General features: G+C 38.3%; 1 protein-coding gene across 1 annotated transcript; it reads right to left on the reverse strand.

Annotated features, from left to right (window-relative positions):
• Positions 1-622: 622 nt before the first annotated feature.
• LOC120302947 (keratin, type II cytoskeletal 4-like) lies at positions 623-14,909 on the reverse strand. The gene is made up of 9 exons (XM_039331975.1): positions 14,273-14,909; positions 7,118-7,332; positions 6,626-6,686; positions 5,741-5,836; positions 4,729-4,893; positions 3,686-3,811; positions 2,640-2,860; positions 2,046-2,080; positions 623-1,947 (listed from the first exon to the last, which is right to left on the reverse strand). Exons 1-9 carry the CDS (start codon positions 14,807-14,809, stop codon positions 1,619-1,621), a joined length of 1,785 nt encoding a protein of 594 aa, XP_039187909.1. The 5' UTR covers positions 14,810-14,909; the 3' UTR covers positions 623-1,618.
• Between the last annotated feature and the right edge of the window lie 1,900 nt (positions 14,910-16,809).

The raw sequence follows: 16,809 nt of genomic DNA on the forward strand, positions 1-16,809 counted from the left end.
ATAACAAAAAACCTGACTTTTCTCATGGTATATTTGAAAGGGAGAAGAGGGGCGAAGGCTTCGAGCCTTCTATTCCCACCCACCCCCACTTCCCTGCTGTGAGAACTTTGAATGCACAAAAATATGTCAGGCTGGAAGGTGTAGACTCCCAAACTGACCTATCTTGAGTTTAGTTTTGGGCCTGTTTTGTGAGCTCTTCCTGGAAAATTGTTGGGATGGATGCAAGAGCCCACAAAAGGCTCCTGATAACCTGCAGAGCAAAGGTAGGCAATTTTATTTTTGTCCAGGGCCAAGTTCCCTCAGAGATCATCTCTTGAGGGGTGTTGGCTAATGGAGAACAGCGCTGTAGAAATTAATTGGAGGAACAAAAGTCAAGTGTATCCCATTTCTGCCTCTCTAGCACTATCTGTCCTGTCTCTTCCTTTTATTCTTATTCTACTTCTTATTTTTCTCTGGTAAGCAGAAGCTGCGAGAATGGGATAAATGGGATAGATGTTACCAGAAGTCAGAACTCAGAAACCCAAGTGAAATTAGGCCCAAAGTCACATTTGATCCTAAGTCACAGGCTGAAGCAGTGTCATGACTGCTGCTATAAAACAAAAGAGAGGGTTTTGAGCCAACATAAAAAAATGACAGTATTTATTGCAGCATGAGAGTTTATTGACAATAGATTATTCCAGGAGGTGCACTGTGGATGAGGAAATAGCCAGAAGCTTGCATTTTGCCTTTTGTTAACATTAGAGGATGGTATAGTGCTTGAAACTCACATGAACTACTGTACATTAGAATTTAAAAACAGGATGTACAATAAAGTGATCCTTTAAACAGAGCTTATAAAAGTAGCATGTCTGTTGGATGCTACTGTTGTTTAGCTCTTCATCTGCAATTTTGTGTATTCTCTTTGTGACAAGATGGGCTTGTGCAAAGCCACTGAAGCAGAGAAGTAAAGAGACAAAGTATGTTACCTGCTTCCTATGAAGTTTTGCAACACTTCAGCTGACAACATGGAGGAAGGCAATATGGGAAGCACCATTCCATTCACAGAAGCACTAACCCAACAACATAAGGGTGCAGGGCAAATTACAATGATCTATGCAGCAGAGCATGTAAAGAGAGATGAGGTGAAAAACACACAATCAGAATAATCACATCAACTTGCTTCTTCTGCCTTTCTGGGATGGGCCACTTTTAAGCCTGAAGGTGGATAATTACATGATTGAAATGGTTCTGTCACTGATCAGAAAATGTGCCTATTCATGCAAAACTAGCATGTCAGGGAGAAAAAATGGGCTTGAAGCCCTGACACACTGGTCTTCTACAAGCAAGGAGGCCCTTTCCTTTTAGAAAGCAAAGAAGAGGGAAAGTTTCCAAGTATGTGATCACCCACCTACAGCCTGGAAGGGTTGCAATAGTAGACCAATCTCCTGATCATAACTTAGGCTTACAAGTGCCATTCCAGCAGGCCTTTTACCCTGTAAATGTAGAGGATTGTAGAGGAGGTATGGGCAATTGTGGGGACTGCTTAATTTTCAGAAAGTACTATATGTTGTGTTGGTAGAGGTGTGGTAACAAGAGACTCTTTTGTTAAAGCAGGAAGTGACCTCTGCTTTTGGAAACCTTAGCTGATTATTCTCTTGTTTGAGGAGCTTGTGGATGATACTATCTTCATGCCTGAACTCCCCCCACCATAGGTGTATCCGCCCCCTGTGAGGCTTCCAGATCCACTTAAGCTGCCCCCACTACTAAACCGACTCACTTTTCCTCCTCCAACGCTAATGTGGCTGTAACCTCCGCCACCACCACCCATGTTTAATCCACTGGATCCTCCACTGATAGTGTATCCAGCTCCTCCTCCAGCTCCATAGCCAGATCCCCCACCGACACTGTATCCTCCTCCTCCTCCTCCTCCTCCTCCACCACTGATGGTACTCGAGCTGCTGATCACAGCTGTGGATTGGAAAATGATACAGGAAATCACTCTTGGTCACTCAAGACGACAAAGGCAACTCTCTAATTTAACCAAGCGCTAGTTGTTGTGTACTTACAGATATTGACAGGGTTTTCAAACTCGCCCGACATCCTAAGAGAGAAAAGATAAACAAAGTGTTGAAACAAAGAACACATTTTACAGCCCAGAAAATTCTATAGCTCTTAGCATTCTATTTTCATGGCTTTCACAATAGCGTCAAATCTGCTTCAAAATAGCTTCAAGTAGACTTTCCTGAATTCTGCAGATTTATCACTCATGGCCAGACTGTCAGGTTATTAACTATGAGCTGGATATTCTCAGGATAATGAGATTCAGCCACATAGCTATGTACAGTAGTATTTTTTTATAATTCATGGTTTTATAACCAGTCCTAGAGTAGCATTTAAGCAATCTCATTCTTGGCTTTAGTCTTGTATCAACATATTTCTGTTTCTGCTATTCTACATAATTTGCTGTTGTTGTTTTGCATTCTTTTTTAAAAAATTCTACCTACATTCTTGACTAAAGGGATTTTCCAAGTCCCCACCCATGTCTGTTGCACCAAGTGGTATGTGGTCTATTCTGCATCTGATCAGAACAGACAACTACCTTCAAAACTCAGTTCTTGGCAAGTAGTCTTTTGCACATGGAAGTAGGCAAAGAGTCTTACCGATACTCCTCTCCCTCTAGCAGGGTTCTGTATGTAGCAATCTCAATATCCAAGGCCAGTTTCACAGTCAACAGTTGTTGATAATCCCGCATCAGGCGAGCCAGCTCATCGTTTGCTGATGCTAAGGCAGTCTGCAGATCAAGCAACTTTGTCTGAGCATCTTTCAGGGCTAACTCCCCACGTTGCTCAGCTTCTAGTAAAGAGGACTGCAGGCTGCTAATCTGAAAAAGAAAGAGACAAAACCTCCCTTAGATGCCACATTGTGTGTACATGAATGCGATTGTCAATACAAATCAATCAATCAATTCATTCATTCATTCATTCAAAGCAGCAGGGACTTTTTAGTTGCAGCACCAACATTACTGAGTATTTTTTTTCCAGGCTTCATCTTTACTTTTATTTGTTTGTTAGAGGAGAATGTAAAACTTTGGAGAAAGAGTTCCATTACGAGTTGAGGGAATTCATTTCTTTCTGTCACTGATGGATATAAGGCATCTGCTTTGTTTCTTGTGGTTTATTCACAGTAAGCCACTGTTTCTTTAAAAACATTATACTATGGTTTTGTTATTTTTACTTTAGTTAAAATATGTCTCTCCCCCCAAAAAAAACCTAACCCCAGATGGTTTCCATATGAACTGGATGAAGTAAAAGTATTCAGGTGGGAAAGTAAGGTGACAATACCAAACCAGTGAAAGTGAATAGTAGAAAATGGGATTCTGGAACTGAAGCCCTGAGCAGCCTTGAAGTTATGCTTTGAAAGCAATTATAAATGGAACTAAGGAAATCTGGAGAAGTCATCAGCCATCTAAATGCCCCATTGCCCTTTCTCCTCAGTACCCATAGAGAGTTTTTTAAAAAGCTAAATAAAAAAGAATCTAAGGAATTATTGAAATATCTTATGAACTGCATAAATCCTTTTCAAGGGAGGCTGAACCTAGGTAGTTACAAGAGTTGAATCTTTGACCATCATGAAGCAACTAATTTCTCACTTAGAAAAAGAAATAAAGAGAGGGGGGAGAAAAAGTGAGGAAAAAGATATGCCTTACTGCTTTATTCAAAATTTCAATTTCGGAGCGAAGTCTTTGGGCAATTCGGCTCATATCTGCTATCTCATCTTTGGTTGTTTTTAAGTCATCTCCATGTTTGAAAGCTGTAGATTGCAATTCTTGGAACTGAAAGTCAAAATGGAAAGTAATGATCATCTTATACATCTTAAATAAGTCTTATTCACACAATATTCTTTATTCACATGCATAAAATAGTTGGTATTGGTTGCAAAAGTATAGAAAAAAACTTGAGTGTTCAAAGTACTTGAAAAAGAAAATTTTGAATTGCATTAGCTTAATGTACTGAAAGGTCTAGTTTTTCTACAGATGAAAAACCAAAATTTAGCTACAAGAACAGAAATATATTTTCAATAAAGGAATATATATAGTACTAAATATAAATTTATATGCAATTGTGCTCTCAGGGCAAAAGCAAATTCTTGGGACCCATACCAAGAATCTGGAAGATTCTCAAAGACAAAAGAGCCAGCTTACAAAATGAGCAAAACATACTTTTCCACTTGAGGTAAAACAGGTACAGTACATTGTATGCCAGGCCACACAATTTTTTTTCTAGCAGCTAAAACATCTCATAAATACACCCAAGATAGGGAAAGTTACATTTTAGAAAAATGAAACAGAAATGGAAGAGATGGGGATAATTATCTATTGATAGTGGTCATTCACCAAACCATTTTTGGGTGTAACCTATGTGTATGACATAAGGATAGTACTCTCTATATCTTGTGAACTAGATTAGATCTAAAAAAAATACATGGTATAATGATCTTATAAACCTCTTTGGGCTGCGCTAAAGACTGTTGTTTGATTTTCTTGCAAAAGATTAACTTTCTGAACAAACTGCTAGTTGGTTCTTTCAGATTTCAGTACTTCTTAATTCAAGAACATCAGAGAGCACTGAATTCAGTTTTGTTCCAGTGTAAATATTGAAACCCCTCAGAGATTTTGCTTTATAATTGAGGGGATTATTTTGTCATTCAAACTGAGGTGAAATTGCATCTGCTTTTGCCAAGGATCCTCACCTTAGTTTGGTACCATGCCTCGGCCTCAGCTCTGCTCCGATTGGCAATGTCTTCATACTGAGCCTTGACTTCAGCAATGATGCTGTTGAGGTCCAGATCTCGGTTGTTGTCCATTTGTAGAGTAACATTCGTCTCCTTAACCTGTGAGTGCAGCTGAGCCAGCTCCTGTGGGAGTTGCAAACAATACAATTGTTAAGGGGAAAGCTCTTATGCGGAACAGCGACATCAGAGTGTGTTCCTGCCCTCGGATTAACTTCTTAGACATGTATCTATGTTGAAAAGAGCCCACAAGAAAATAATTACATGAACGATTTTCAAACAAAGATGCCAAATCCTCTATGAACTCAGACGTGCCAGGGTTTACTTTTGGGATTTCTATTATTAGATATGATTTGGAATTCTCAGCGCCATGTTGTTCATGGCTTTCAAAGTAGAAATTTCAGCTGCCACTGTTCACTTCCATGGGGAAAAGATGTGATGCTTGTTGGCCTCACATGGCACGGGAGACGTGAAACTCTCTCCAAAAACACATTAAGATGTCCACCTTTTCAGGTATCCTTGCAATACAGAGAGGTCCCTCCTGAGCTTACCCCACACCAAACAATCCCATAAGGATGGATTTATTTTACCTAAATAAATTTTGCTTTGAAAAGAGCTATTCAGGGTTAATGAATTCATTAACAGGACAGTTTTTATAACAGGTAAAGAACAGGTTTATGCAGGCAGTAAAACACAGTCAAAAAGCTGTACATTTGATGACACGGATTGCTCTAGCACAGTGTTCCCCAAACTTGACAATTTTAAGGCATGTGGACTTCAACTCCCAGAATTCCACAGCCAGCAACGCTGTGGAATTCTGGGAGTTGAAGTCCACATGCCTTAAAATTGTCAAGTTTGGGAAACACTGCTCTAGCAGGAATGTCTTAAAGAGAAATGCATTTATTGGTTGCATATTGGAAAATGAATTTGCTTTAGGTACTAATAGGTATAATAAGGCAGAGGTGATCCTTACCGCATCAAAGAGGGCTCTTAAGAACTGGATATATTGAGTCAAGGAGTCAGCCTTGGATCCCAGGTCTATTTTGTGCATATAAGAGCCGTCCACATCCTTAGGAAGAAACATATCAATACTATCATAGTCTGGGCAGAGCAGGCAATATGGGTCAGAGCTTTGAGCAGAGTAAGTCCTGTTTTAAGGCTTGTTGCAATATTATATGCAGATAATATACTTGGTGTATAATATAGAGCAAGGTGTTATTTATTTATCTGTTTGATTAAGAATTCACTTTGTGAAGCTCAACCCTGCATTTATAGTGCTTAAGCTTCCCAGCTCTCCCCATAAGAGCTACCTTATATGGGAGATTGGGTTGCCAGAGAGCCAGAGCACCAAATTTATCTTGTGAGCTTCCATGGCTGTGGGTGGACTGCAACCTGGTTCCCCCCCCCACACACACACTTTTAGTCCAACATCTTAACCATTGCATCACATTCATTCACAATCCGTAGTGATATCAGCTACAGTGGTCATTGCAAGAATACATCCCTATAATTAAGCTTTGCTTTTAGAAAATAAAAAATACCCTGGTTAGGAACCAACATTTTTTAATGCATAAATATGTGAACTTTTGGAAGAGAATTTCAAAAATGTGCCAATAGCAGCAACCTGCTTATCGGTACTAAGATAAGCTATACAATCAATTGTTCAAAAATGTTGGTATTGGATTTAACACAGATCAAGTGGTAATTGTGAATGCCAGACATGTAAGACTATTAACTTTAGCTATAACCAAGCACTGCAAATAGATGTGTAAGTGCAAATACTTATGAATGGAGAGATATAAGAAATAAAAAATTAGGATTGTAGCTTTACATTTCCACGTTAATACGGATCACTTACCTTTTTGAGCACCACAAAATCGTTTTCACAAGCTGTCCGTTTGTTAATTTCATCTTCATATCTGTAATAGGAATAAATTTTTACTAGCGCTAGTATAATTAATTGTATTCAACTGGTTGTTCAAACGTATAGATCTTCACAAGTCTTACTGAATATATAAGTTTATGACAATCTTCTAAGATAAATGAAATTTGGAGATCATTACTTGCCCAAAGTATCAGCAGACGTTCTATACTTCATATGAGGCTATTATAGCTGACCAAATGCTATACACAGGACCATACAAGGCAAATTAACTAGATATAAATTAAAAAAAACTCTCCAACTGCAAATAATGACAATGAAAAGCAAATCATGAAACTATGATGAAAAAAATTAGCATAAAAGCAGCTGTCAATAATTTGGAGAAAGGCTTCATGCATTGTTTTGCCTTCTTGACAGAAGTCCATATTATCCATCCAACATCATCTATTTCTCTTCACTTTTACTTACTTGTTCTTGAAATCCTCCACAAGCTCTTGTGTGTTCTTCAGTTCTATGTCCAAATGATTTTTATCATTGCAGAGGCTGTCAAACTGCCTTCGAAGAGTTTCTATGTAAGCCTCATAAATAGGTTCAAGATTGTCCCTTAGGGCTGGAGAGCCTTGTTGGCACAGAAGATCCCATTTGGTTTCCAGGACTTTATTCTGTTGCTCAAGGAATCGCACCTAAAACCCAACAAGGGAAGGAGAGGGAAGAGGGACCTTGTTATCTTTCTTGAAGAATTGGCTAGAATCTATTTGTTTGTTTGGCAGATCAGTTCCTACCCTGTCTATATAGACCCCTCTCTTTCCATTTTCCCTGCAATAATACCATGAAATAGACAGGCTCAGAGAGAATGACCGCCCTAAGATATCCAGTTCTATGGCTAAAGTTGGGAGTTGAACGTGGTTCTTCCTATTACTGTGCAATTCTTTATCATTCTTTATCAGATCATATGGAAAGGACCTGCTGAATCTCTGCTGATTTCCCCATGTGACAATATTCTCCATGTCCCTTCTGAGACAGAATAACAGAGTTGGAAGGGACCCTGGAGGCCTTCTAGTCCAACCTCCTGCTAAAGCAGGAAACCTTATACCATTTTAGACAATGGTTGCCCAATCTCTTCTTAAAAACCTCCAGTGATGGAGCACCCATAACCTCTGAAGGCAAGTTGTTCCATTAATTGTTTTAACTGTTGTGTCCTCCTGAAGAAAAACATCCTTCCTTAACCCTCCCTCCATCCTTTCTCTAATTTTAAAAATTCAAACAATGTCAACATGAATTTTCACACAATTTCACAGCATCAACATTTTACATAAATGCACATAGATATGTATGTCGCATTGTGAAATTTTAAATCACCAGCTGATTAAAATACATCGAAGATGCATAGATTCTTCTTTCAAGGAAATAAATAGGATGTTGCCACATTTTAGACCAGTGGTTCTCAACCTGTGGGTCGGGACCCCATTTGGGGTCGAATGACCATTTCACGGGGGTCACCAAACCATGCTGTCCGCCATTTTTTTCCCTTTTCCCTAGCTGTCCTACTCCTTCTTATTGGTGACCACACCCACTTGGGGGTCACCACAACATGGGGAACTGTATTATGGGGTCACGGCATTAGAAAGGTTGAGAATCACTGTTTTAGACCTATATTTTGTTTCTGTAAAATCCCAGCAATATGTCTTACTAGGAATGATTTGGGCATGAAATGAAGTTGCACAAATATTCACCTTTTAGGAAGTATAAAAATCAGAATTAGGCAATCCTGTCTTCACTCGTAACCCAGTCAATATAATATCATACCTACATTTGTATTTAAGGCTGCTAATTTGATTAATGGGACCTAAGACAATCATGCCTAAGGATCACATGATAACCTCATCTAACTATTTAGGGTGAAACTTCTTAAGTTGTGATGTAAATGAATGAAGTATATGACAATCAAAGATTAAGCCCTTCCAATGGTGGGTGGATTGTTATCTGTAGAAAGCTCATCTGGTCCCTAGATTATGCTTTTTAGAGGCACCAGATATTTTAGAATTGCCTTTGCTGCTTTTCATTCATTTTTAAAGAATTTAAAACAGGTTTATCAATGTTCATTTTTTATTTGTATTTTTACTTCACTGGTTCACTAGTCAGAAAACCACAGTTCCTATATAAGCAAACAGCAAAAGCTGTATACTACCTGAAATCACTTTGTTTCATTTTATGATCTGCCAAAATTAATAAACAAAAGCTTATTATTTTGATGCAAAATCTGTAAACCATTAAAGTAAATCTAAAGAAGTTAGATTTGGGAGATGCTATGCTTTGCAACTGGACATCCTTAAAAATTATTCAGAAGTGCTTCAAAAGCTGTGCAAATCTATACCCTTCCCCAATTCATTAAATTAGCTATTTTTTTTACCCCAATATCTACCCAAGCCAAGCCTGGAAAAAAATGTGGCTGTTTCAAAACTAATAATGTGGCTGCTTCAATGAATCCACTCAGTGGCAAAGAATAGGATAATTTTCTCAACTGTACTTTAAGGTTGGATTGGATTGGTGTTGAATAAATATGGAGAACCATGTTTAATGAAGTTGTACTTGGAATAAATTTGGGAAAGAAAAAAAATGAAAGATCAAAGTACTAGCTCTTATCTTTCTTATTTATATTTAAAACCTCTTAGGATAAAATCAGAATGGCCTATTATTTAAAAGAGAGCATTTATTAATGTTCATTAAAGAATGATATATTTTTATAGTTATCCAATGTTCTAATTGACCTGTTCTTCTTTCCCTCATGCCCTCCCTTTCCCCCCTCCCACTCCACCCCCGAGAATTCAGGCTTTTAAACTCTGAGAACAAAATGTTTATTGTGATACTGCCAGATTTCTTGGGTGGCCTTGGGCAGTTGACTATCTCATCAGACCAGCTCCTTCATCTTTGAAACAAGAGTAATATATAATGAGGAACTTAGCCTTGAGGGATGTTGTAAGAATTAATGAGATAATGATTTTCAAACTTGGCACAAGAACATAACACAGTTGCCAGATGATGTTCTATATGGTGCCCATAAACCGTTGGATTTTGCATGGGAAAAAATTGTATTTCTTATTTAGCCAAAAGGAAAGGCCATATATATCTCAACAGGAAAATTTGGATCTGAAAGTAACACTCTTGAAAATATATAGGTACGGATAAATAACTGGAAAAATTAAAAAAACCTCCACTAGACACTCAACTGTGAGGTAAATTAGATATTAAATGTACTGAAGAAATTGTGACAAAATTCTGTCAGTTTTGCCTTTATTCTATGGTAATAAATCTGAAATACAGCATTTTCATTTCTCCTGTTTGGATATTCAAAGGTAAGAGAAAGAGGGAGAAGGAATGGGAGAGGAAGAAGCGAAATAAACAAAAATTGATTTACAAAAATGGATACTGTATACTGCAGAAACTAAATGCAAATATGCTTATACTGGAATACACAAGTGTGCATGAATTTTGATGGACTGATGGGGAAACAGGATGCATTAAACTTTTTAAAAAATCATAAGCTAGAGAAAGTGAAACAGATAAGTCTGTCCCACCCAAATTCTGGTTCATCCTGACTGAAAGGCTAGAGCATCCTGTGGAAAATAAGGTAGTCGTTTCCTATAATAATAATAATAATAATAATAATAATAATAATAATAATAATAATGATGATGATGATGATGATGATGATGATGATGATGATAATTTCCTATAAATCTCTGAAGCCTCATTTTACACCATTATGGATTAAGCATGACCAGTTCACAATGACAATATTCCCCTCTACATTTTGATATATGCAAATCCAGAACAGGTTTGACAATGTTTTGCAACCATAGTTGCATACATCCTTTTTCTCCAGAACTATTCATTGGGAATTCATCCATGAGAGATATGATACTGCTATTTGAATATATATATGATTGGCAGCATTTAGTATGCATCTTTGTTCACTTTATCCTCAATGTGAAAACCCCAATTGAGAATATTGTTCCCTCATTTCATTCCTCAACAGTGGAAGCACGTCAAAAGGCTGAAACGAGAGTTGAGCGTAAATGAAAGATTTCTCCAAAGCAGAATGTGAACAAGTTTTAACATTTTAAAAACATTGTCATTTACTTCTAACAAATATATGCTGTATGGGTGAGATCCAAGTGTGATTATTGTGTCCAGTTGTGGAAAGCAGCCATTAAGAAGGATTCAGACAAACTGAAATAGATGAAGTAGCTATAAGCTAAATCCTATGAAGAGGATTGCATCCTATGCATTCAGCTTTGATTGCTACAATGTAAAAAAGATGCTGAGACTCTAGAAAGAGTGCAGAGAAGAGCAGCAAAGATTATTAAGGGCCTGGAGGCTGAAATATATAGGAAACGGTTGCTGGAATTCGGTATGTTTAGTTTAATGAAGAGAAGGACGAGGGGGGACATGATAGCAGTGTTCCAATATCTCAGGGGCTGCCACAAAGAAAGGGAGTCAAGCTATTCTCCAAAGCACCTGAAAGCAGGACAAGAAGCAATGGGTGAAAACTAATCAAGGAGAGAAGCAACTTAGAACTAAGGAGAAATTTCCTGACAGAATAATTAATCAGTGGAACAACTTGCCTCCAGAAGTTGTGGATGCCCCAACACTGGAAGTTTTTAAGAAAAGATTGGACAATCATTGGTCCAAAATGGCATAGGGTTTCCTGCCTGAGCAGGGGGTGGGGCTAGAAGACCTCCAAGGTCCCTTCCAACTCTGTTATTCTGTATTCTGTAAGAGGAATGAAGGAATAAGGGTTGCATTTAATCTTGTGAACAGAGATAGAATAGATTAATATTGTACAAATACCTGAAGGAATGTCATGGAGAAGATCAGGACCTGTTATTCATCAACTCAGAATGCAGAACATGAAAAAAATGGATTTAAATTACAAGAAGATAGGTTCCAACTATGTATTGGGGGGGGGGATGTCCTATGACAATAAGAGTGGTTTGACAATTTAGTAATTAGACAATGGGGAAAAGCTAGCTGGGCCGAGAAAGAAAAGAAAAAGGAAGGGGAAACAAAACTGAACTGAGATGAGGTGAAGCAAAAAGATCATTAGACAGGGAAGGGTTAAGTTCACCAGGCACAATGTTCTCTATCCCTAAAGCTCCATATAGAATCACAACCTTCAGACCTTTTCTTCAGAATAAACTTGGATTTCTGCAATGAGCAGACAATTGGACTCAGTCTAAATAACCCCACCAAACTCTATAATTCCATGTACCAATTTCTTGGACAAAGACATCTGCCAGCACTTTGGAAAGCAATGAATGAGTGCTTTACCAGGCACGTGTCAAGCATAGATTTAATGAAGGGAAGACATACACATACATAAGCTATTTAACTATTACTGTGGTATGCCCCTATAGAATATATTGATACAAGGGTTTAGAAGAGAGCTATCTAGAAAATCCAATTAGGAAAAGCTCGAAGTATTAATTAGATTTGCATAGAGCTAGACTACATTTTCCTGACCTGTTCCATTTTAATCTTCTCATGCAGAGGGAAGGGAAGGAATAGTATATTTTTAAAGCTCTTTCAGGTAGGACACTTGATTTCAGTTTGCAAAAGGTAAATCATGAAAACAATTTAATTTTTAAATATGTTCTACATATTATGTGTGGATGTATGTGTTTGCATCTTCAAGACAGTGACTCATGGTCACTCCCTGGACTAATCCCTGCAATTTTCAGGTTTCTCTTGTCCTAGGATTGAGAGAGAGAGGTATGGGCCACAGGTCACCTAGCTAGTTTCATACCCAAGGCAGGACTAGAACTCAAGGCCTTGCAATAACTAGCATGATGCCTTAGCCACTACACTTAGCCAAGTTTGTTTTTATTTATTTCTATTGCATAATAAGAATACCTTGAAAAAGTAGTTTATAAATATTAGCAATAACCATTTCAGAAAACATATTATGAAGACAAAGATGAAGCATGATTTTCACATGCACATAGTCAGAACAAACCTGTGACTGAGAAACACCTAAGAATGAAGTTGTATATGACATTAGGAATATACTATTACCTGCCTAATTCCTTAGAACCACTTAAATGAACCAAATGAGTCTCCAAATTACTGTTACCAAAATAGTAGTAGTAGTAGTAGTAGTAGTAGTAGTAGTAGTAGTAGTAGTAAGTTGGAAGGGACCTTCCCTAAATTCCATCAATTTCAACAGTTCTGCATTTTAACTTTTAAGTTCTAGAAAAGTTTTTAAAAGTCACAACAGTTCACTTCCCCTCCCAGCTGAAATGCATGCAAAGCTGTCCTTGTTTAAAAGCTTTTATATTTCTTTTGCATGCAGAAAATAGCCTCTGTCTTAAAACGTTGTGGGTTTGTTTTGCTAAATTCAGTTTGCATTTACCCAGCATGCTTTCCTCTTATGAAAAAAAGATGCCACTTAAAACTATGTTTAGACACATATGCCAAAGAGAAATCAACTCTTTGAAATAGTAATGATCAACCTAGTCATTCTAGAGACAATTAGCTTTTCGGGAACTTAACAGGTTTATTTACTTGATGTACTAGAATGAATCTATATCAATGTCACTATAACATTTTATCTGAAAAAAGCTAATTTCTATGGTAGAAATAAGAAGGATGGAAATTAGGAGGAATCTGCACATGCCTTCTGTCACTGAGCTTAACTAATAAATTATGCAGTAGAATGCTATACCAGACACTAATCTTTAGATTGGTGTTTCTCAACCTCAGGAACTTTAAGATATGTAGACAACTCCCAGAATCCTGGGTGTTAGCTAAGGGAATTCTGGGTGTTGAAGTCCATATATCTTAAATGACCATGTATTCCATGACAAGATAACTTTTAATCTAGTATCATTACAAATGTCTTACCAACCTTCTTTGACAATTTCCAAGGCAAGGTAAAAAACTTTCACATTTATAGTTAATTTTATTACTGAAAAATCCTGAACCCTAAGAATTTCTTCCCAATACTTAATTTAAATCAGTGCTTCTCAATTATTTTCTGTCATGCCCCCCTAGGAAGAAGAAAACATTTCACGCCCCCCCGCGCGACTGTCTATCCAATCGGGTCCTTTGCGTGTGTCACGTGCATCCAATATGACAGTATTTGCCGAGGTCAAACGAGCCCCCCTTTACGGAGCCTCGCTCCCCCCCTGGGGGGCCCGCCTCACTATTTGAGAAGCACTGATTTAAATGTACAATTTAAATAAGTTACTAGTTCTTTTCTTAAGTGTAGCTTTCCACCATCTGGTGGTCTCCAGATAGATTAGATTACAAATGTCATTATTCCCAGTCAATGTAGCCAAAGGAGTTAATAAAAATTACTGCCCAAAATACATGAAGGGAATCTGGTTGAGGAATCCCCTGCAATTAAAACAGCAGAGACTCTAATTGTGATAGCTTCGGTCCTTTTGTCATCTTTATAAGTCAGATCTTCATAAGCTATACAAATCCTGAGCAGCATCATTCTGTCTCCAGGTTCTAAAGCAAAATTTCTCTTGTTTCTTATTTTCAGAGTAGTCTTGAACCCCTCATATCTTCATAGTGTTTCATTTTGCAATACAATACTCTTCCTGCTCTCCATCTTACCTTGTCGATGAAAGAGGCAAACTTGTTGTTGAGGGTCTTAATCTGTTCCCTCTCTTGCACCCGGACCCTCTGAATCTCAGGATCAACCTCCACATGCAGAGGAGTCAGTAAGTTCTTATTCACTATAATGTTATGGATTCGCCCAGGCGGTGGGCAAGGCATTGAGCCTGAAAGTGCATATCCTCCTCCACTACCACCACCAAAGCCTCCAACATGACTACCCAGACCAATGCCACCACCGAGGGCAACCCCACCACCATAACCTCCATATCCTGAGCTATAACTGCTGAATCCCAGACCGCCACCCAAGCTTCTTCCAAAGTGAACTCCTCCACCACCACTGGAAGCTAGGCCCATCGAAATCCGTTTGCTTCCACCAACGTTGTAGAGGCTTCTGCTGCCAAAGCCACCACCAAAAGATCCCACTCCTCCAATGACAGAGGTTGAACTGTTGCCCACTCGGAAGCCACTATTGGAAACAGAGTAATTCCTCCTTCCCCCCGTTGAAAATGATCTGGAACTGAATTGCCGGTTCATGGTGCGTCTGTGAGAGGGAGAATGGCAAGGTTGTGAAGCAGAAATAGAAGAGTAGAGATTAGTGGAGACCAAGAGCCCCCCCTGTGATGTGGAAATGGGAGATGTCTCCTTATATGCATTTGAAGTCTTGGGCTTGGTTGCATGGGAATGAGAAAAGGAAGGCAAATATTCAAGGGCTTGCCTTGCCTTCAAGCAATGAGTTCTATAGTAACGGCCTAACATCAAGTGCACACACCTATCCGATAAGTTTAATTTGTCCAAATTGCTTGCCTTGCAATCCCAGCTTATTTGCATCCCTTTTATGTTCACCATTACCCTGCTTGCTTTCTTCAAAGAGCTTTAAGCTATGGTACAACAAGGGGGTACAACTGAGGATACCTGTGCCAACAAATACTATTGCACATAAAGAACAAGGCACAGGTCTGGGTGTGTGATGCTCTGCAGAAATGGGAGAAATCTTCTGAGCCAATCAGCCTGATTGCATAGAGAGTTCTAAGGACACATTCAGCTCTGGAAAACTCTGCAAAAAGTTCATTTTAGAGGGGAACCCCTTAAGACCATTTTTGTGCATTTCTATGTGTGTATTTGTGTATGTGTGCACGCATTTATTGTGAATCACATGAATGGTGTTGTGAGGAATCTACAAAAGAAGAATTAACAGTGTTGCACCGCATCATCAGTTTTTCCTAATGTTAGTTTCTTCGGATGTGTTCACCTGCAATTTTGACAAACTGCCACTGCCACAAGCAATGTTCAGAAATGATTGGGACTCTTAGGCTAAATACTTGAAGAGCATTAAAGATGAGAAAGAATGATTTTCTATAAATCCAGGTAAATTGCTCAGAAATGATAGATTGAGCAATTTGAGCAATGCCATGCTTTTCATAGGGCTACAGCATCATCGGAACCATACATTTTATCTAGAGCTATGCCTGTCTAAGAAGATTTCATGTAACACTACAATGTGGGCATCTTGGTTTAAAGAATACTATACACAAATTCAATTTAAATAACAAGTTGTTTTCAGGGGTGATTTCAGGACTTCGGGGTGGTTTGGAAAACCATGTTCAGCTAAATGTTTCCAGCTTCTATTCAAGCAATACTAAATTCTCTACAAAACCACAACAAGTAATAGGTTTCCTTAATTGCAAAGAAACTTCAGGGCAAAAATGTCTTTGCATCTCAAATATTATGTATTTAAATCATGATCTTTGCCTGCCTGGGCACAACATGCAAGGAGCAGAGATCGTCATAAGAATTTTAAAGGCCCTGATTTTTTTCTCTCTCTCCTCATTTCCCAAGCTTGCGCAGAAACAAATGCAGCCAACACAATGCATCATTAGAAAAGATGAAAAAAATGTGTACAATATGATCTATATTCTGGCTTTTTCCTCAGGCATTGTGCAATAGGGAGAGAGAGAGAGCCTCTTATCCGATTTTTCATGCTACTTTAAATGTGCTCTTCTGAACACAAACCATTCGTTTTGTTGTTATAATGTTCCTGATGTTTTCAATGTTTTATGGTGACTTTATGGAAGCCTTATATTGTAAATATGCCAAACAAACAAACAAATATTCCCAAGCAATTCCATCCCATCCCCCAATTCTCTCCTCTAAGCAAGTGACAACATTCTGCTAGTAATTTAGTTCAACCAATTGGGATGGATAAATAAGTGAGAAGCTAAAAGCAAGAAAACAAAATGAAAAATGCAACATGTCCTCTTCAGGACCAGATCCATTCAGTGTTCCCAAAATGTCTTTCTTAACTAGCCTTTCATAACTGCAAACATTACAAGTGTACACTTGCTTTTCACACCTTTCCCCATAGGCCCTGCACACCTTCAGAGTAGCCATTATCTGATGGGTGGGCCAATTATGGATGTTTATGTTAATTGATGAATGTTTAAACTTGAAAAATGATCTGACCAGGAGCTGAGCATTGACTAGTATTGTCTCAAATACTGTGAAACCCAGTTGACTGTGTGCATCTCAGAGGTTTC

This window comes from Crotalus tigris, unplaced genomic scaffold, assembly GCF_016545835.1.
Source record: "Crotalus tigris isolate CLP2741 ecotype Arizona unplaced genomic scaffold, ASM1654583v1 scf7180000024441.2113493, whole genome shotgun sequence".
NCBI lineage: Eukaryota > Metazoa > Chordata > Lepidosauria > Squamata > Viperidae > Crotalus > Crotalus tigris.